We start from the raw sequence: 23,110 nt of genomic DNA, 5'->3' as shown, positions 1-23,110 counted from the left end.
AGCCAATGTTTCAGAATACATTTTTTTGCTGCCAGAAAGCACAAATTTTCAATTTTAGATATAGATCTTCTCTATTGTTAAGTACTGGTAAAGTTTATGGAAGTATATGAAAAATTGCCACATTGGGGCAAAAATGGTTGGATACAACCTGTACATTTCTGTGCATGGTCCAAAGAGGCCATAGACAAACCACATTTTGGGCATGCCGTCAATCATTTGGACACTATAGAGGATTAAAATATCATTTTATGAGGATAGTAAAATAATTTCTTTCTTTTTTGTTGCAGGTTGTTGAATGCAATTAAACCAGGACTTATAAAGAAGATAAACAGATTACCAACACCTATTGCTGGTTTGGTAAGTTTGCTTGAATTCTCATTTGTAGATCTCATAAACTCGCTGTCTGCAGTCCTTTTAAATCCCCTTCAGCCCAGTGACCATTCATTTGTATGATGTCCATTACGTATAATAGTTATAATTATTATTTTTCCTTTCGTTGCCTGAATTCTGGAGATAAGGCAGAACTTTTTGTGTTGTAGCACCTACGGTTTATTATGTTGGCAGCCTACTAAGAGAGTAAGCATGGAAAAGGTCTTCTCATATACTGCTACCATCTTGCGTCTTCCATGATGCCCTATTTAGTATCATGAAAGACTTTATCTGTGGTAGTTCATCCTGAGATTTGTTTCACCCGTGTTTTAGGCTAAGAGTCCTTTAACAAAAATTATGTGTGAAAAGTGTTTTTGAAATAAAAAATCATACATAGGTGGCCTGCTTTTTTTTTGTTATGGTACCTGTAGATGTTTCGTGTAGAAACTTTTGTATTCATTAGTTCAACATATTACAATAGTCAAGTCATTTTGAAACTAGCCATGGACTCTAACCCTGAACACTTTGTCTTTTAAAATGTAATCTGTTTTGTAATTACCCTAATTAAAATAAAGGCAGGAAACCCTACATTTTTCATACATTTATACTCGAGTGTCATCCCTTTTAGTGAGATCTGAATTCTGACATTAGGAGTTTTGCTTAGAATATACTGTATAACAGATGTTTAGCCAATTACAGTTATTACTCCTTTGTTTTTTGTTTTTTATCTACATCCCTCCAGACCCTTACAGATAGCCGAAAAGAGCATTTGTATCACTTAAGCTGACTTGAGGGCCAATAATTTCTCATTGCTCAAGGAACCCTTGCAACCTCTGGAGAAACCCCGGTTGAGAAACACTGACATAATAGCTGACATAATAGTTGTTAACATTTCTAGACAGAATATGTTAAAGTTGACTTTTTTTGAAGACATATTCTCTGTAGTGTATATAAAATACTTTGATGCTAAATTTAACCTAAAACATTTAACAAAGACTGACTCTGGGCAATTTCCCATATGTGTGGAAGTGCTATTATCAATGAACAATAAACACAACACACTTATATAGTGCATTAATGTTTTTTCCTAACAGTTCTTCCATGGTAATAAGGGGATTGAGAAAGGCTGAGTTAGATATATTCATTAATACCTATATCTGCTTCTAAATTCCAGTTCCCTCTGCCTTGAGATCTATGTATAGAATGGATTGGAAAGTCATTCAATATTATTATGTGACCACTCAGCTTTGTATGTTAGGTCATTATGCCATTACACAATTGTCTTTAATTAGCTAATAATGTAATCAGGGCAGCATAATCCTTTTAGGGCCTGTCTTACAGTGTGTGGCAGTGATTTTATCTAATTTTATACAATATTCAGACAGTACAGTATTTACCAGGACTGAATCTGATATGCTTATAACATTGCTTTTCTAGTTCATGCTAATAATTTCTGAAATAACAAAGGATACAATTCACAGTTATGATAACATTAGGAAAAATTTAAATGCTCTTTCAGCTGATTTTAAGCAGCAGAAATTACCCAAGGCAGTAAAATGAATCATTTACTGCTGTTAAAATTTAATGATTTCCAATGTGTATGTAAAGTTAAGCCGATTACCTATTGTTTTTGTAATTATTTATTTATGCGTATATATAGTACTGACTTCTTCCCTAGCACTTTACAGAGTCTGTAGTCAAGTCACTAACTGTTTCTCAAAGGAGTTCACAATATCAAGGTAACATACCATTAACATAGGTTTATCCCAATCTGGCCATAGACTATCGGTATGTGTTTGGGATGTAGGAGAAAACCAAACTTAGCAACAGAAAACACACAAAAACATTGGGAGGACATACAGACTGTATGCATGTAGTGTCATAGTTGGGATTTACACCTACACCGTATTGCAGCAAGGCCAGTGGGCTAGCCACTAAGTCAAAGTGCATGTTCACATTTATTTTAATAGCTATCTGGTTGAAAGAAAATGGATGTATATTGTAAGTCGTGTATGTTGACCTGATCATTTTTACAATTACTTGCTTTGCAAGTCGATTACTGCTCATAAAATGTATGTCCAAAAGATATTATGGTTGTGGCCTGCTCAATAAATACCCTCTTGCATTCTCATCCGCATGTCCAGGTTAAGGTGTTGTACAACCTTTACAAGTAGCTGAGCTCTTAGGACTTCTGTAGGTCATTCATGGAAGCACTAAAGATTGCCATGCACACAAAGTGGAATAAGGATGGTAAATCCACTAAAAGCTTGTATAGCAGTCTCTTCTCTGCCCATGGAAATAAATTGTTCTAGATAACAGATTCCTGTTTTAAATTTTTAACCTGCAATGAAGAAACTTTGGACAGTTCTGTGCGATGGGCAAAGATTTTCTCCAGACCCCATAACAATGAACATGTCATCCCAACGAGTTTACAAAAATTAGAAGGCGCTACTTGATACTTAGCGGTCTGAAAAGGGCATGTGGGGGTTTTTGGAACTTGACAGTATAGAGTGCCGTCCTGTCAGATAAACATTTTGACAATGCAGCTGTCCACCACTTTCCACAATTATTCTTGGCTTCGACTTGACAATCCAGTAATAATTATAGCAATGCAGATGGAAAAAATGACGTAGGTGTTGTCTCATTACATGACAGTTTCTTTGTTACTTGGCAAGATTTATGTTTTTATTGTGGCAAATTATATCTTAAAGGGACACTGTTCAACAGTAAAATTGGATGTTCAGATTCATTAGGGTTTGTGTATCCTGAGATTAATTCGAGAGATGGGCAGCAAATCCTACAAGGCTATAACAAAGTTGGTCTAGAAACATCTGCTTCCATGCAGAAAACAAGGTCATTTTTACAGCTTGCTGGCAGGACTGGGCTTTTTTTATTCTATGGTGCTTTGTAAGAAAAGCAAACTGTAAGAAATTCTGCACTAGCATCTAGAATGTATGTATGAGCCTTGCTCAGTGGTCTTTTTGGTTCTTTATGCAGGTTGTAATTCTCGGCGTCAGTTCTTATTCTGTATCTATGAATATTGCAGAGTAGCTCTTCTATTTTTTTTTGAACGATATAATTTTTAGAATATGTTCATATTACTGTTCAGTAGGCTGTGAATGGATTCCTCCATGTAGCATTTATGTTACTTTAAATTCCTGGTATTGTATTTGCATGAACACTACTTGGTATGGCCCCACTTCTGACTATCCATAGTCTCACCAAGGTGTAAAAAGGTGTATATGATTCTACTTTATGCATGGTCATCTAGAGGGTTGGCCAGGGGTTAGAGAGAGGCAAAAGGATAAGAAAGTTTCCTTCCCCTTTACACCCACCAAATTAAACCGTTTTTAAATCAAAATGATATTTAGGACATTCATTCAGGAAAACCACCACAACATACTTATTAGGTCTGTCTCCATTTATTATAGCAGATCATAAATAATACCATGGCGGCAGGCACATCGGTAAAGCAAAAATTGCCTTCTCTTCACATGAAATTGTGCTTTGTGTGTTTATATTCTGCATCATTTCAAACTGTAGATTTACACCAAATTCAATGAATATAGTGTTCACTGCTTCTTTGATGTGGGTACTTTGAACGTTTCTATAAGTACTATCTATTTTTACAATACATTATATGTTGTGTTTGAACAGCATGGTAAACAGGAAAACCTTGTTTCTAGCTGTTCAACAAGGTGGAACCTTTGATGACAGGAAAAGGATCTATTTACAAATTCGTATGGAGCCCCTGTCGGGTATTAAAACAATAGTTAAGATGCATTTTTTTTGCATTTCATGGTGGGAATAGTTTGATGTTATAGCTAAAAGGTAGATATATGGAAAGTGTTATTATTAGGATTTAGGTGCACAACCTGAAATGACACTGCCTATAGAAGTCTGGTAATCACCCAACCTAAACTTACAATAGCATGGTAAAATATATATATATATATATATATATATATATATATATATATATATATGCAGAAACATATGAATAATGTCCCCAATACATACTGAAACAAAGACCAAAGTGGTAACTAGGTGCCCTCTTGTCTACACACACCCTGCTTAATTATTTTTGTAAATCTTTTCCCCCCTATTTTAATTAACCCAATTAAGTTGTTACTTAAAAAAATATTTGTCATATACACTCAGTTGGAAGTGGCTAATTGGAATATTTGGCCTGTTGCCCCATATTTCCATGTTGCCCCATATGAATATACCTTTGTAAATGGATGTCCTCAAGTGACTCAGAACTTTGCTTTGAAACATAATGAAGAAAGCTGGCAGCTGACCTTCAACAAGAATCCTGCTTTTGTCACAATTAATGCCTCTCTGTCACAATGCAGTAATGAGGGTTAGGATTTTTCCATCTTCTCATGGACCAAATTGTTCTTATTTTAAGTTATTCCAGTTATACAGCCATACAGTCTTACAATGCAGACAGTTGGTCAAAAAAAAAAATCAATATAATATTCTGTTTGTTACATTAAGCTGAGCATGAGCAAAATACTATTTGTATAAATTGGGGAAAGATTACAGCCTCTCTTGTTACTGGTGTTTTTAGACTTTAAGATGGGATGTGATGGGGAAGTAGTAATGATCAGTAGATGTGACAGTATCTAATGGCAGTGCTATTTAGGGCTCTGTAACTTTGTCTCATTATCTAAAACTGAAAGGGATCTCATTATACAAACAGCTGATCTTCTGACCCAGACAACACATTTTTGTCTTTTCTCTATGCTTTAGGATTATTCAAGTCAGATGGAAACCAGGCTATATCTGTTCCTATAGCCTATATTGACTTCTGCAATTTACTAAGGATGGAATTGGCTCTAAGTTTTTTTTGTTTTTTTTTGTAGAGATGATGTTTTTTTTTTTACTGAAGTATATAGTCTGATCAGTCTGAATGCCAATAGTACTTGGAAGAGTGAGGAGGAGCACTGCCACAGCCCTACGATGACCTCCAGCAGGCTACTTATGTGCATGTTTCTGATCAAATTATCAGAAACGGACTCCATAGGGGAGAATGTGAATCCAACATCCTATTGTGGTACCTGTGTTCACAGCCTGGTACCATGCAGCTTGACTGGCATCTGCCAGACAACAGCAGAATTGGCAAGTTGCTACTGTGGCACCCCCTAATCTTCACAGATGAGAACAGGTTCACCCCGAGCACATGTGAAATAGTCTGGATATGCTGTGGTTAAATTCTTATCATTTTCTCTACTAGAGGCAATTATTACCAGGATAAAAAAGAAGGTAAATCATTCTGGGACCCAGACAGCATAAAAACCTTTTAGGAATTTAAACACTTGCTCACTCTATCCCTGGGGTGTCAAACTCTGGCCCGCGGCCCAAATCTGGCCTGCAACGTCCTTTTTTTTTGGCCCCCAAAGGAATCCTAAATATGAATTGCAGCTGGCCCGCGGTTGCATTGAAATAGCGCAGATACTACAATTACCGCCTCACGTCTTTAGCCCAGTGGGCTCTCTGCCTATGTGTGGCCCCGCATTGGACTGTTTTATAGACGTAGGGCATTGTAGTAGCGGTCCTATTTCAGTGAAGTTGGGAGTTCCAGCCACTTACAACATTAGGCCCAGCATTGGACTGTTTTCTTGATGCAGAGAATTGTAGTAACGGTGCTATGTCAGTTTCATATTTGGCCCACGACTAAGTTTTAAATTTATGCCCACTATGTATTTGAGTTTGACACCCCTGCTCTATTCAAAATTAAATAAATAACTTTTTGGCTTTACATACACTTTAAGCACAGTTGAGTGTTTCCTGAATAGGATTAACGTCTTACTATTTCTCTTGTTTGGAGCTGATGTTTTTAGCATTGCCCCAAGGCATCTCTTGATAACTATGCTTAGATTATTTTTAAAATATAGTCTTTGAGTCATGGCTGCTAGCAGACGTCCCAGCAGACTTGTCAGATTTCAGTCTAGTGTCATTAAATCTGTATTTGCTGCTGTATTTTTATCCACATGGCCATAATAAACAGTGCACTAGAACTTCCCAGCATCTTGGAATCTGTACAGACTTCAACTATTAAAAGATAAAACTGGAGCAGATGTTTTCTATAAAGGAACTTATCACCACACATGAAATGAGCACATCAAACACAATAGCTTTTCATGCGATATTTTAAATTATATATGAGCAATTGTGAGATGTAATCTATACTTTAATAGATGATAAAAAGTACTGTTTATGATGGTAGACCCCAACCTGAGGAATTCCTGGTTGGGACGGTGACTTCCTTGTTTGTACAAACCTGACTGGAACATGCCAGCACGGCCCTTGTACAAAACAGCCGGACGCTGGAGGCTGCCAAAATTCTGAAGATATTGGTTTTATTTTTCTTCTCCTCAAGAGGAAAACGATGAGGGGGCGCAGTCTTATTAATGAGAAGGAAGGGATTCTTGTGGTGTGGCTGGAAAAGAAAAGCACTATTGACAATCCAAAAATTCAGGAATGTAAAGTCAAGTAATGCAATCTTCTGCACTATAACCTTGTAATTGCAGAAGGGAGCAGACCACCCTCCTTGTTTCTTGTCTATCACTAGTTGCAATAAATCTTTTCATTGGTTCATTAATGGTTCAAGTGTAACTGCCACTTATACATAACCAATGAAGCCGCGACTCCTACCAGGAACCAAAAAAAAAAACGAGATTGGTCTAAGATATGTCCCAATTCTACTTTCCTTGGAGTACATGAACTTTCTCTCTTTGTATTCACTCTTTTAACAATAAAATCTTGATTTTCTAAACCTTAAGGTGCTAGTAAATAACGTATCTAGGTAAAGTACATAGATTTATACCCTGGTGGTAGGACCAAATTTAGTCAGGTTGGAAAGGACCAACAACTGTCTAGCAGGACGTTCTCTTATAAAATCAGATTTTCGCTTTCTTTTATACATGATATAGTCATGTGCTAGCTCTTTTGTAATGGAAGTTGTAAAATAAGGGTTCATGTTTGCATGTATAAGCTCAGTAAATATGGATTAGTTTCTTGCGTACTCAAAGAGCTGACTTGCAACAGGTAAGATGTTAATTGGCGTGGATTGTAGTTCTGGGCGCAAAGAAACAGGCTGGTGCAGGTCACTGTGTGTGGCACAGAGATTAAAAGAGAACAAGACATCGACAATGTGTAGTGGAAGCCTCAAGCCTAAAATGTTTGTAAGACACAAGGTTCAACTTTTAGATAGAGCGATAAAGGTAATGGCGGTCAGCCAAGTTTCATGTTGTGTTGTGTTTTGGATGCTTAAAATACTGTCTATGTTTAGATATTATTAGGAATGTAATGGGGCTAGTTATGGCCAGTTAATCCTCAACTCCTATACAAATAAAAACCCTAAGTTTAGGCTTTCTTTACCAAGAAACATTAACGCTGATGACTTTTATAGTTTTTGCTGATGTTCATATTTGTCTTTTTAACCTGAAGATTGCTTCTTTGTGCACCCACGTCTATCTCTAGATCAAAAATACATGCAGAGTTGGATTGATCAAAATGATATAATTTTTTTTTATTTAAGTCAACTAATTTTTGGCTCCACACATTATGTAGAGTGGCTGTTTGAACTCTAGACTGGCTCAGTTTTCATTTTAGCTGCTGGGAGACATTGAGCTGGAGCTCCCGATATGTAACATCTGGAACACCTGAAATGACAAGCTGAACGTGCAAAGCCTTTGTGGGTCTTTGGTAATAAGTTTGCCACTAGTATTCCCATATTGAATTGCAAGAAGTGTTGCATAATGAAATACAGAACCTTCCTTTTATCTAGAGTTTGTAAAAAAATACAATATCCACCTAACAAAGTTTTGGAATCAGCTGCCCTCTTTCCACGTCGGAGACTGACAAAAATAAATTGACCTGGTTTGACCTTTCTTAATCGTTGCATAATTCTGCATATATATTGGACTATTTGTTGAAGGAGCTTCAACACCTAGCCTAGCATATGTGCAGAATTCGACAACAGTACTTTTTACTGTGTTGGTGTTCTTGACTATCTGAGTTGGCACCCCTTTAATACCCTTCTGTGATACTTCAACAAAGACTGATGAAGCAGAAGGGGGTAACAAGTGTGTTCAACCTTCTGAAATTTTTTAGTATGGCACACCAGTTTGTCAGCTTCCTGTAAAATCTCCTCTGTCTCATGTTACTGATCCTTTCTATTTCCCAGTAATTGGAGGAAATGAAGTTTCCTCCTTTACTATACTATCACCACCTCTGCCCATTGGCTGATTTAAACATTAAACGCAGGAGTGTGTCTTGGGGCTTAGTATCACAGTGACATTTACTTTGCTGTAATTATCCTGAATGTTGTAAAAGGCATTAGAGAACATACAGAGGAAAGTTATTTGCTATATACAACAAAATTATTGAGTAGTTAAGTTCCAGGTATTCCTAACTATGACTTTTGGGCATCACCGTCTTTTCTTTGATACATCAAAAAGCCAGAAGACATCAGTGTAACATTGTAAATAGTACTAACAGTTAATATAGGTGTTATACAAATATTATTCTGTTCTGACATACATGAACCTGTCTGTATCTTCACTTTTACCGGACCCTTGATCCATGAGCCTTAAAAAAAAAAAACAGAAAACCTGGAACAGATCTGGTCTAAGATTGAAAATAGTTGCTAATAAATAGCAAATAATTTGAAGAAATCAATTCCAGGTTTGCTGGATCACCCAGCTTTACTGATGAAAGTGTATCCTCTCCAGCCTTGGTGAACTTTAATAAATCAGGCCTACTATATCTTGTATAAGATCGTATGTGAACAATCTGGTAATCTGTTTCCCTATCTGTACTTTTTATTCTTTGGGTTTAGGATGACCTTCAAATAGCCATTTACAGGTATCTGTGAACCCTAAATTTTTCAGTATGTTTGACATTATGGCTCATTGTATGTAGTTTTCCAGCAAATCGTTTTGTGATTTTGTTGTAAAGTTTACCTGGAGTTGGCTTTATTAGGTCCAAGTAAACCTGACCATTGTAAGCTTGGCAAATACAAAAACAATAAACAAGCGGAGGTTACCTTTAATGAGAAACTTGAACTGGTAGGGGCCAGATAAGCTCCTATTTTAATAACACAGGTTTGTTAAAGATTTTCAAAGAACAGTAAATAGGCAATTGTTGTGATTAAATGTCCAAACACCTTGTAACTGAATATTTCCATTTCAGTTTTAAATCCTCACTTTGTTATTCCCTCATGGCTGGGGATGGAGGCAGCTGTTCTTTTCATTAACAGTAGCATGGATTAGGTTACAAGTCTCTACTACACATTTAGAAGCAATTGGAAGTTGCCATAATAAATGACAAACAGCACCTCGAGCTTGCATGTGTGTTTGCTGTGTCACAGTCTGAACGTCTGAAGTTTTAGCATGATTTCCAAAGTTTCCATCAATTATTCACAGGAACAATTTGCTAGTGACAAAGATTTAAAGCTCTGCTTGATCAGAAAAGCCGATATAAAATAAATAGGATCATAGTGTACCTACCCTGTTTTATTTTGTTCTATTAAAATGTGCATGAAACTATAGCCTACCTGTATTCACTGAAATAAAGTGACAGCAGAAAAAAAAATCCAGGCTTGATTTGTGAAATGTGTTCCATGCTGGAGGGCAATCCATTATCCCAACTTTAGGAGCACCAATGTGTGCAGTTACTATTAATGTATACAGAATTGTAATTGTGGTCATCAGATCTGGCTTTTTTATTTATTAATGATACAGTCTGTGATAATCGCCTAATGCATTTCATCTGACATTTGGAACAATTGGTTGCTTTGTTAGTAGTGACACTTGAATATTTTAATGTGTCTTGTACGTTATACATCCTATATATATTATTGTGTGCAGACAACATCCAAATGACAAATATCTCAGAATATATTTCAAACATTTCTTCAGTTAAGAAATAAAGATACAGTATATTGGGTGTAAAGTCATTTTTAAAAAGCCTTATACATGTTTGTTGAACAATAACAAGTAAAACTACCTTGAAAGGATGTTGATGCATTTTCACTGCACTTTCTGCAATATCTACTTGTTGGTAAAGCCGAAAGTGACCACTTCATCCTCCTGTAACAAGAAGTGAATGGAAACTTGTCAACTCAACAGCAAGTATAGGTGGCGAACAGCAAAAAAACTTGCTACTAGGCATGGAAATCAACTAAAAAAGGCATCAGTTTTGTTACTGGATGAAAATGAATTGTATGACCCCCTCGAATGGCCTACAAATGCCTATTCCTCTGTGCAGCGACAGGCGGGTCCAAACTTTAACCATTTGTGCTATTTCGCTGGTTTACTGCAGTAACATGAAATTCGTAGCGAGGCCCCTGGACATCTACGCTTCTCTTGGAGATGATCTGGTTTGCGATAAAAATACATTTCTGGTAATAATAACTTTCCAACAATGTTAATTTCTGTTAAAGCAACTGAATGGTTAGTCTCATGAGTTCTTCCAATTACACTGGGACTAATCATATGACTACAGAAGGGAAAACCTTCCTTTCGCTACTCAGGAATTGGGAAGTAAATAAAATTCAGTTTTTTCCCCACAATTTTTTTTTAAGCAGGGTGGGAAGAAGCCAAATTGAACATCCTGGGTTTCCAATTGGTCCACCATCCCCCCTACTCACCTGACCTGGCCCCTCCGGACTATTATCTGTTCCTGAATTTGAAGGAACACCTGAAGGGGCAACGTTTTTAGGACATTTCTGACGTCAAAAATGCTGCTGAGAGCTGGTTTGTGGCCCAACCCCTGGCTAAAAGGGTCTGGGGAGAACACTAAAGTTTCAAAAAACATAGTAGCAGGGTAGGACTTATCTATACAGGAATGTATCCTGTGTTCCTTAAGAATGTGGTGCAAACCTGTGACTGGCAACTTTTGAATGTGTAGGAATGCCAGTTTTAGGCTGGTTGTCATTCATGTATCCCTTGGTTTCAATGCCTTCTAGCAGTCCAGAAACCTCTCATCCTACATTGTGGCACATGTAAAATGTTTTCCACCACCATGTGACTTGGTTTAGGCTATTGCAGGTACAGCACAGGTGATAAAAAAAAATGAAAACATTTACAAGTTAACCTAAGCTTATAAGGGACTTGGGATGTCTGCAAATACCTGTGTTAGTTTAAGTGTCCACAGGGGCTCTTTTCAAAGTGACCATTTTCATTTCAGTATATTTGCATTTGAATAGCAAAAACATTTCCATTTGAATAACTATTTAAATGGAAATGATAGTTTGAATGGTGAGCACAACAAGAAAACCCTTGGTTTGACCTACTTTGTCTGCGAATGCACCCTAATAGAAAATGCTGAATCCAAAAAAACACAGCACAACGCAAAGCAGGTCAAGCACAGCCTCTGAACTTCCATGTGTACTGCATAATGGAAGTCAGTAGGGTTTTGATGACTTGCATTTGAGGTACAGAAAAAACATTCATCTAGACCAGTGTTTCTTGGCCTTTTTAACATAAGGGAACCCTTGAAATAACTTTTAGGTCTTCAGGGAACTCGTTCTATATTTACTATATTCACAGCTCATAGTACATTAGTATAGTGGGCAGTGGAAAGAATGCCTCCCACAGTGCTTGGTAATGGGAAGAATGTCTTCCTTACAAATCCTCAAAAAGACCATTGGTATCCCTTAAACTGACCCGAGAGGCCCAAATTGCTCATTGCTCAGGGAACCCCTTGCATCCTCTAGAGGAACCCCTTGGATTTTGTCCAAATTCGGGACTTAAGATGTATTCTTGTATAGGCATTTTCATCATGTATACTCATGAACTGGGGCCCAAGGGCCATCATAGTAGCAACAAGGATGTATCTAATAATAAGGTATAATATTAGGATAATAGGGTGGGCAGCACGGTAGCTCAGAGGTAAGTACTCTGGCCTTTACAGCGCTAGGTCCCAGTATCAATTCTCGGCCAGGGCATTTTCTGCATGAAGTTTGCAGGTTCTCCCTGTGTTTGCGTGGGTTTCCTCCAGGTACTTCGATTTCCTCTCACATTCCAAAAACATGCAGTTAAGTTAATTGGCTTCCCCCCAAAAATTTACCTTTGACTGTGGTAATGACATATGACTATGATAGGGACATTATATTGTGAGCCCCTTTGAGGGACAGCTAGTGACATGACTATGGACTTTGTAAATGCTGCGTAATATATTGGCGTTATATAAATACTGTGTAATGATCAGATTTGTTTTGATCCTCCTACTTTTAAATGCAGCATACAGAGGATCTGGTGTCAGATTTTTTGCCCTGGGAGAAATTTTAGGCTGCAGGAAAAAAACATAATACTTATAAAAAAGGTAATGGATGTCTGGTAAAATGAACTTGTACTCCTTTGCCTGCTGTTCTCTTCATTAGGCCAGAAAAAGTGTATTCTGCATCCATATCTGATTTATGTCTGACTTTACCATGCTTAGCAATGCTGACTGGTGTTCCGGTAAATACTCAGACTCCCGTAGCAGCCATTAAGGATGCTGTATTTGGGAAGGGGAGATCATTGGTAGATTTTAGTCTCAAGATTAGTGCGGGCCAACTTACAAAGTGAAATTGTATCAAAGTTGTCATACAAAATATACTCTCCTAAAACCAACCCTTAGCATACAGTTTTTCAATAATTACAGTAAAGACTTGGAAGACCTGATGATGGATGGAGCCTGCAAAGAGCAAGATCTTATTTCTAACTCTGTGGCTTATTAGAAATTTAGGTTTCCCTATAAGCTATTGCACAACTGTTCTGACCAACATAGCCGTCACAGCAGTTATACAGACCCAAAATTTGAAGCACATGAAATGTTCTACTGGAGTCCTTAAGTTAAATAAGAAATTGTTAGATGGTTTAAAATTTCAGCATTTCCCAAAATCGAAACTGTCAGTTCTGGTTAGACTGGCACTTTATTTGTCCCTTAAACCTACCCTTCCCTAAATCCTAGAGAGGCCTATCCTTTAGCTAGTTATTGATATTATTATTACACAGTATTTATATATAACGCCATCAATTTACACAGGGCTGTACAAAGTCCTTAGTCGTTGCATAATCTGATCATATTTTTTTTTTAAATTACAGTCACCTGTTCCCACTCCCTGGTGGGTGCTGCCATCTTCATTCAGTCTTCTTCTGGGTGTTGGATTTTTAGCAATCTTAATTGACTTACCAAGCATGTTGTTCATGCTTAGTGTACTTGGAAAAATGATTGTGAACAGGCGGGTAAGTATTTTTTATTACAGGTGGGATATTGTCGCTGTTATAAAAATACTGCCTGTTCTGTTTTGGAATTTGGAATAATATTTCTGCTTTAACCCATAAATATGTAACCTTTTAAGCTTCATAGTAACCTAAGAATTAAACTAAACCCTAACACAGATAATCCTTATTGCTGCATCGTCTTGATTTTCACCTTGTTCCGCACTGGGAGACTCTGTACCAGTTGCTTGCAGTTCCCATGCTAAAAGCATTTAGCAAAGGGATCCCAGTGCCAGAATAAACTCATCTGGTAAATGTTCCCTACTATATTTATCCTTCATGATCAAAATACTTGATAGACTTAGAATAACCAGCCAAGACTTTGTTTTCTTGTTGAGGTTAAAGTTTAGAAGAGTCGGGTTTTTACCAATGTTAGTGGCCCTGGTAAGGAGAGAAAATTAAGGGGATCCTTCGTTTTACAGCTCTCTCCTGAAATGTAGTACAGGGAATATCATCCAGTGACATATGTCAAATGTGGAATTTCATGCTATGTCTCAAGAAGTAGGAAGTGCCAGAAAACCTTAGACATGGAGCCACGAACAGCAATCCAACTTAATAGCGCCAGACTCTTCTAAACTTTATCCTAAAGGAAAAAAAAACATTGGTGTCAGTAGATGGACTGGTGTTGAGAGTACTAATTGGTAAGTTGTTCCCTGAAAACACTATTTCTCTTCCAAACTTGGTCCAATAAACAGGAATTTTAGGCATTAGTAAAAATGTTTATTTCCCAGTTCTGGGTGGCAGTTGGCAAGAAGTCACAAAGCATTTCCACATAATAGAAAATAATTGTGCGATAACGAACATTCCCAGAAATTGTTCTCATTTTTTCCTTGAAAAGGAAATGCTGAGCAGTCAGGTTTACAAAGCTTTCAGCCTGCAATGGCCCCTTCCATTATAATATATAATATACATTGCAGCCTGTCAGTCCATAGATATGCTGGCTGCATTCATTTTTCAGACTCTAGTACTATGTGGACAACATTCACTCTCTCCACACTACCTGTAGTTTGTACCTAGAGGGCTGCCTGGGGCAAAAACGTTGCTGCTCCACAAATTTGCTTGTCTTCATCTCTCCATTGGAAGAAGGGGAACAGTTTTGTAGCTTAGAAAAAAGCGATGGCAAAGCAGATATCATTGATATATCCGTTCAGTCTTCCAAGGGCAGCAGAACTTTAGATAAAAATCAGACGTTTTACAGAAGATGTTCTCTACCTGAAAAAATGCAACCATATCCAAGGACTAGTAAGCTTCCGTATATTGTTTTGTTTGCAGCAGTTTTTAGGATTTTTATTTTTTTAGAAGCAAAAGGAAAATATATAATCTGTATCCAGTGATGCAGGCAACACTAAAATGCATTACAGTTTACCCTGCAGTCACGGCATTGTGAATGCTGCAGAAATGGTGACAAATTCTAATAAAAGTTATATTTAGTTGTTCAGGTCATATATAAATTTTTCAGACTAACCACATTACAGGTAGGGATGTTGGTTTTGTAAAACAGAAACCTGACCCAACAAACAACCCGAAGATTAACCAGGTCTGTTCAGCATAGACTTATCCTTTGTGCGTGGTACACAGATAATAGGGGAATAAACGAGCATGGCCTGTTTGAAAAGCGCTTTGTCCCTGGCAGCAGATCCGTCATGCAGATGTGTAAGCCAGGAATTTGTTGTTTGGAAGAAGCAGTGATAACATTTTCATTTGATGCGTCCTCAGAGCGCTGCGTAATGAAATTTAAATTGCATAGCAAGACCACCCAGCCCCTTAGTTTATTGAAAACTGCTGAGAAGCATTGTTTTTATTTTATTCTTTGCTAGCACTCCTAATGCTAGCACAATATGGAATAAGAACTAGTTAATACCTACTGAGCACTTATCACAGAATTTTTTTCTGGACCCCACATTGAGAATGTTTTGGAAAGCTATGAGATTGATATCTGTATAATTATTTAGCAAATCCAGGCTGTCCAGCTACTGGATCAGATTGGAACTTGCTGTAAACATTTCCAATAGCTTAATGAATATTGGGAGTTTAAAGTTGAAATCCTAATTTATGCAGCTCTATATTTATTAATAGTTGTAGTTTTATATGTATCTTGTGATATAAGTATAGCTTGTACAGCAACACTCAGACTCCGGAAGTATCAAGCAGCACTGGATGCCAGATTTTCGGTCAATGAATGTTCTGATAAGATAGCTGAGCAAAGAGATGACTTCCTCAGTCTGTTACTGTTCATATTACAGGCTGTGCATCCCTCTTCTATTAAACTGTAAAACTGATAATTCTGTTTGGCACAGTTGTTTAAAACTAACATTGCAGATCCGGTGTCACTACCCTACCTGCTTTCTTTTATTGTCCGTGAACATCTCCTCATGGGTACGTCTCCACTAAAGCCCATTTTACAACCTCTCCTTCTTAACCTATAGTACATCTAGGGGGTATTCCTAGTGGAGGATTGATTCTATTTATCAGCTCAGATGTGGTAACTTCTTATAAGGACAATATTAGGGAATTAAAGGAGCTGTATTAAAGAATGAGTTGTATCGTAAGTGTATCATTAGTTTAAATCCAAAGTAAACCATCAAAATTTAAAAAACTGCAACCTGTTATGGGTCCTTTATTGCAAAAGCTTGATTGCAGTTTTCCATTTACACTCACCTGTCCTTGCTCCACCATAATCCCCACTTTGGTGCACCCAACATGTGCATGGAAGTTCATTCACTTGGCATATCCCGGCATCCTATGCTGAGCTGTACATGAGAAAAAAAGACTGCAAACAGACAGCAAAGTATGTTCTATTGCAGAAGGGTAATCTCTCCCTTCTATAATAAAAAATCATGACTGTTAGTGGTTTTTGAATGCCAGTCTGTAGCTCTGCTTTAAATTAGTAGGTGTTTTACTTACCAAAAGTTTGGACTGTTTTTCTCTATTCTTACTTCAGAAAATGGTCTTTTATACTGAGATCCCGACTGCAGCTTTCAATTCACACACTTTTTAATGTATTCCTGTTGATAAATTTTTAAGTTTTTTAAAAGTTTTTTTTTTTTTTTTTTTTTGGGAGGGGGCTCAACAAATTCTAGTGAATACAGGATGATTGTTTTAGGGTAAAGAAGCAGAACTCTGTTGTTTTAGAACACATTGCATAGTGACAAGGTATTGGTATGCTTTAACAATTTCTGATGTAGTCAGACTTCTAGTTTTTCTAGTACACATTGATGCAAATCAAGTGAACATCACATTTTTATTGGCACCTCCTCGGAGCTGAGGGTTCAAAATTTACAGATCACAGTCAACTGGCAGGCGTACAAAGAATCTTGTAAACATTTCGGTTATTAACATAAACACGGATTCCTTTAACTGCATTTTAAGTTTTGTTTTTATCTATCTGTCAAATTAAGCCAAATTAACTTTCTTTTTAAGCCAATAGACTCTGATAACTAGCCAGAACTGGTAATAGCATTAATGGCTGGAGCCAACTATTTCTTCTGTGTTAAACAGAACGTTAACTACTAATGCTCAAGTCTAATAAAGTGCTTTTTATGTCATTTGTGAAAGCAGAAAATTATCCTAAATGCTTAGCTGGTAAGAAAGTTCATGGAGCTATAATGTGGAAAGGGAAGCAACCCCACACTTTTCATATTTCAGTTTAGTGAAATGTTATATTGGGTTTCTACACTGCAGTCTGTGCCTATATAATGTACAAGGATCAGGACGATCTGTACCTATCTCTCAATTGAGTTTCTGTATGGGTACCCTAGTTACAGCAATTCTTATGAATATTTCAGGTAGCTAACTAGTAAACCTGCACTAAAATACAATGCAGCTAACGAAAGACAGACTTGTTATATACAAGTACATATGGTTTTCGATATGTAGACGGACTTACCTTCAAAGAGCCGGTACAAGAATAACGCTGGGATACAACAATAGATTAAAAAGGGGATAACAATATTTCATTTTGTAATTGTCACCCAAATAAAGGTTTACATCCACTTTAATGAATACATTTATTTTTATATACAGTTCAGCTCTCCTGTGTGCCCCTTACCTCTGAGCTATATTTGGTGGGATCCAGTAGCCTTTATCCCACTAATTATATAAAATATTGTGCAATACAGCCCCTGGAGCTGGTGCATTACAGAGCTTGTAGATCCTTACCCATTTTCCTTTTCTGCAAAGCATATGGACTAAATGTTCTGTAATGCAATAAGAAGGCTGAGTTTACATGGAGTAGCTAGATGCCCCTTCCCTTTACCCTTACTATCCTCAGCAACAAGCACTAATCTAGTGCACTTTCATTCGTTCAAGCGGGCAAGAACTTAGCCCTAGTTCTCGTTAGGAGCTGGTAGGGCTTGTCGCTTGAGGTTAGGGTATGGGGTAGCTGCTGAATGTGAATTCAGTCAAAAACTAGGAGGACTTCTTGCAATAACACAGGGGCGCACACGGGACAGCTCCTTATTTCAGGCATAGTTGGAACATGTTATATTGCAACTTAGGAAGAAATATATATTTTTTTGCTATATTTAACAGAAGGGAGCAAATAAGATTGGCTATTTGTTAGGGCCATACACCTTAATATAGCAAACCTGGAATATAAAGTGTATTCAGGACCATCCCTATGTAGAAGCTTTCATAGCATGAGCAGAGGTAAATGTGCAGGTGGTACTTGGCCACTGCTAAGCTGGTGACATGAGTGTATCACTAAATACATTTGGTGAAGTCCGTACAGCATAAAAATAATATAATTTATTACATTTGTTTTTACCCTAACAAAAGTAAAAGCATTAGCTTTGGAGTCACAATAACCTGAAAATAACCGAAAGAGCAGTGTGTCAGTGTTCTAATCTTCATGTTCCTCTGAAATCCTCTGGAATGTTTATACATCTTGTTTCAGATGACTTAGAACTGTCATCTTCTCGAAATATCTTAATCCTGGCACTCTGTGCACAAACTCTAACATTACCATATATAGCTGCATTTACACCTTGAGCACATCACAAACATCTGGATTATGTAGATCTTGGTAGGTCAGTAATCTACATAACACATCAGTTCAAGAATTTTGATTCCCAGTAACACTATTTAGACATCTTGATGGTTTCTTCTGGCCAAAAACACCCATGCACCGTTGTCACATGTTTAACTGATCTTCATACAGACAAGAATGTTAAAGATGGGAAGATGGCATCTGGAATGCATTTTTTTTAAACAATAAGGAATGTTAACATATTTCTTGTTACAAGAGGATAAAGTGGTATTATTCAGAACAAAACTGAGAAGTAAAACAATGAAGAGTTATGTCAAAACAGTTTTATATGTTTGCTTTTTGGAGTTTTAAAATGGTAAACATACAAGTATACAAAGCCTTTTAGCTGCAAACCTTTAGCTTGACTTGTGTTGTAGGGTGTTTTCGAAAATATTTCCTACCTACAAAAAGGAAAGACAACTGGAGATGCCCTGTTAGGTCATGAATATTTAGGGTTCACTGATTTGTGTTTGTGGAGGAGAGGCTAATTCATCTGGTCCAATCCAACAGAAATCCTACTATAGCACAAAATGCTGAAAAACGTAAATCTGTCCATGAGAGAGATTTCAGAACACGTATCCATATGTGCATTGTGGCTTGCTGTATATGGGTACACATAGCTCTGCAGAATGGTCAAAGGGCCCATGCTGACCCTTGTCCACTGTTGAAATTGCCTATGATAAGCATGTGAGGCATCAGAACTGGATCGTGGTGCAGCGGAAGAAGGTGGCCTAGATTGGTGTATTGCTTTTTTCTTTTTGATCATGTTGTTGGCCTAAGGTGGGTGTGTTGTTTAAATGGGGAAGAAAGAGTAACAGGAATAAAGCTGGCCAGTGAAGGCAGTGTGTGTCAGTCTTGGTTCACATTAGCTGCCTTGCTCCGATTTTTCAGCCATGTGTAAACATAAGAACAGAAGTTTGCAAAGGTCTGCAAATGCCAGCAGCTACCTCTAGCTGCTGCCAGGTGCCTGAGAGTGATATACTCCATTTGTTTTTACCACTAATGTGCATTAGGCCTTAATAGATCTAATGTTAACATCTTGGTACTACAAGAGACCTCTAGCCGTCTTGTAGAGACCATGCCTCAACAAGTCAGAATTGTTTTGGTGGCACAAAGACGACCTACAATATATTTGGCAGATGGGGAAACAGGTCTTCAACAGTGATAGACATACCATGCACTTCATTGACGAGTACTAATTGGACATCTCCAGCTGTGTCTACAGTTTCCTATCTAAAAAAAACTTCTTTAAAAAGCCTTCATAGGCACAACAGAGCAGGAACATAATGCTATAATGCCAGGATGATCTTCAACAACAACTTCCTGGCAAATTTAGATTAAAAGGAAAACATGGCGGTAGAGAGGCTTTTCCGCGCAATTGAAACTCAATGTTTGTTTGTGCTGGAGCTTCAGTTTATTGCCATGCGCCAGATCCTTAGCTTTATGAGCTAAAGTACTAAATCAGGGCTTTTCAGGCATTCATTTATTATCTTTGTTTCTTTTTTATGAATAAATAAGGCATTCATGCTTTATTACATAATCAATTAAAAATTATAAGTGTTTGTTTTCTACTAGTTGTATAAAACTTTCGGAATATTTATTTAGTTTCCCCAAGATCATCATAAATCTTAGACTAACAGTTGTGACAAGGTTAAACAAGGAACAATATCAAGTATATTATGGGCCAGGATAAAAAAGGGTATATGCAATGAACATTTACGGTTTCAAGTTGGTAACACCATTGGAGCATTGATGTAGAAATCAATAATTCTCTACATAAATGAATTGTTCAATTGCCTTTGTTTTGACATACAGAAATGGGACCTGCGGCAAAGTTGCTGTCCATGGTAACTGTCTTTGTTTTACATGACCTCTTTAAAAAACATTTTGCTATTAAAATTGCTTGATGATTTTCTAAGTTCCTAGTATAAAGCTGTATATAAACAAGAAATGACTTCTAGCCTATTAGGACTAGATTGGGTGACATCCCTGTATCTGTGGGACCTTTAAATACATTTCTAGTCAATTATCCACCTTGGCTTTTTTTCAGATTGCCATTTTACTTCCAAGGATAAAGTTTACACTGTATGCTTTCTTCCCCTTCCTACTCTATAAGCTCTATTTAAAAAAAAAAAAAAAAAAACATGAAATCTTCCAGGTCCACTTGTTTCAACTATAGTAATTGATTTCCACCACTGAATGTCAGATTTCCTATTTTATAAATGGAGCTTACAACAAAGTTAACAAGAAATAAATTATACTTAAATAATATGAAAATATAATTTTAAGTACCCTTTTAATGACTAAACATTAGGTTCCATAATTCCTTTTGGGTCAGGCGTTAAAACAAATGCTTGATCTCCGCTTACTGACCAGCTAGCTAGCGTCATGTGGAAAGTGGTAAAGGCAATGTTGATGCACAAAAGTAGTTTATTTTTAGATGATTATGCAAATAACATTAAGGATTCCATGTATGATTGGAAATCTACTATTACAGGCAATTTGAAGCATTGTTTGTGTATTTTTTTCCCTAGTATGTGTTGCCAGCTTTAAATTGTACAGGAGTAGGGAGACTAACAACCAAACAGAGAAGAAGTACGATCCATATCTTGGCATTAGCGGCTGAATCCCTCACCCTGAAGGTGCAGGCATAACAAATATTTACTCGGGTGGAATGAAAATAGTTAACTAGGCAAAAGTGAAAAGGATATGTTTGTTCATGTAAGAAATATGTTCTTTTTTTTCATTCTGAGATAAAGATCTATTTCTATCTTTTTACAAGGTTCCGAGCTCTGGTCCAACTAAGCTGCCCATGTTGGGACACACACACACACACACACACACACACACACACACACACCTTTATTTAATGAGCCAGACACCATTTTCGGGAGAAGTGTTCTTTTTAGTAAACTTTTTTTTTTACGTTATATCTAAAGGCAAAATTATTTTAGTTTTGCATTAAGTAGAAAAAAGCTATACTATATTTGTTTCAGTGGTAAAATTTCCCTTTATTTACTGTCCTGTGGATTTACTGGGAAAATGTCTCTCTATTTTTTTAATTATTATTTAATATTTCTGGATGCACAAGTTTTACATAATACTTTTTTTTTATATATGCCCCCTTGTGTCTTGTGACCCTCCCATCTAACAATTTCTGATGTTTGCTCAATTACTTCCTTAATCCATCCAAAGGCACTCAAAGTGCTTGCTTGCAAAGGAACACTATAAATTGGCTGGTCTTTAATTCTTTATTCATCTTACAAACACTTTAATCTCTCTCTGGCTTTGGGTGTCTGTACACCTTCACTCTCATCCAAACACATTCTTTCAAAAATATACTGAATACTGTGGGCAAGAGAACACACTATGGGTCTGATTTATGAAAGCTCTCCAAGACAGAAGAAGATAGACCATCATGGGAGAACCTGGGTGATCCTGCAAACCTGAAACTGATTTTTTTTCCAAAATAATTTGCTATTAGTTGGCAAATGTATTCAATCCTGGATCAGACCCATTCCAGATTTGTATGGATCATACAGGTTCACAAACAAGACTGTGATCCCCAATCTTGGAGTGCTTTCATAAATCAGGCCCTATATGTCTACCCAGGGCCAGAGAGAGATTTGAAAACATGGAAAGAAAGATTTATTTTAATTAACAAAATCTTAGTTCTTTACTCCGCTGCCTGCCAGGTCTACCCATACCCCTACCCTGTGTAAGCCATACGGATGACAAAGTTAATAATATCATGGAGGCCATCAACAACAACAAATAAAATTTTTTTTTTTCTTCATGCCTTTGGATGGATTTCCCCAAAGTATCCTCTACTAAATAGACTGTCCATGGTTCCATAATACATTTTTTTTTTGTTTTTGGTAACTCAGGCTCAGATAAAGCAAACATGCTTCCCCCCTGTCTTGTTCTTTACCTTTCCTTTCTAGAATATAAACTGCCCAAAGTAGTCATACCCAGTTTACATCTTTATTCTCCAGGTCTATAGCCAGATTACCATCACAAGTGTGCTTCCTTTCTGAAATTAAAAGTATTAGCTTTATTCTTTCTAGTGCACCATAAGACACCCTTATCACTTCTACAAACAATGCTGATAATTTGATGCATTGTCATAACTTTGCTTATATGGGATATTGTATTTTGTAGATCTGCTATGATTCAGACAATATACCTGTAAACCTAAATTCTATATTCATACAAAAAAGAAAAAAAAATGTATTTAACCATAATATTATTGAGAAGGTGTAGGGGCCAAGCTTATGCCTCATCTATTGTACAGCGCTACATCATATGTTGCTGCTATAAAAATACAGTTTATTAAAAGAACTAAAAAAATATTAATTCCTCACCAGTCTTATCCATGGTCTGCTGATGAGAAGTGGCTACACACAGGTCTCAATATTTTTATGTTTCCACATGTCTG

At 37.0% G+C, this 23,110-nt stretch overlaps 1 protein-coding gene across 1 annotated transcript in view; it reads left to right on the top strand.

The window, feature by feature from the left end:
* Positions 1–23,110, top strand: part of LIMCH1 (LIM and calponin homology domains 1) — a 154,835-nt gene that overhangs the window by 71,080 nt on the left and 60,645 nt on the right. The window contains exon 3 of the mRNA XM_072406868.1: positions 288–357. Coding sequence (XP_072262969.1) covers positions 288–357 — 70 coding nt within the window. The remainder of the gene's footprint in view (positions 1–287; positions 358–23,110) is intronic.

The sequence above is a fragment of the Pyxicephalus adspersus genome, chromosome 3, assembly GCF_032062135.1.
Source record: "Pyxicephalus adspersus chromosome 3, UCB_Pads_2.0, whole genome shotgun sequence".
Taxonomy (NCBI): Eukaryota; Metazoa; Chordata; class Amphibia; order Anura; family Pyxicephalidae; genus Pyxicephalus; species Pyxicephalus adspersus.
Note: the sequence above shows the minus strand (reverse complement) of the source record. Positions and strands in the feature narration are given on the sequence as shown.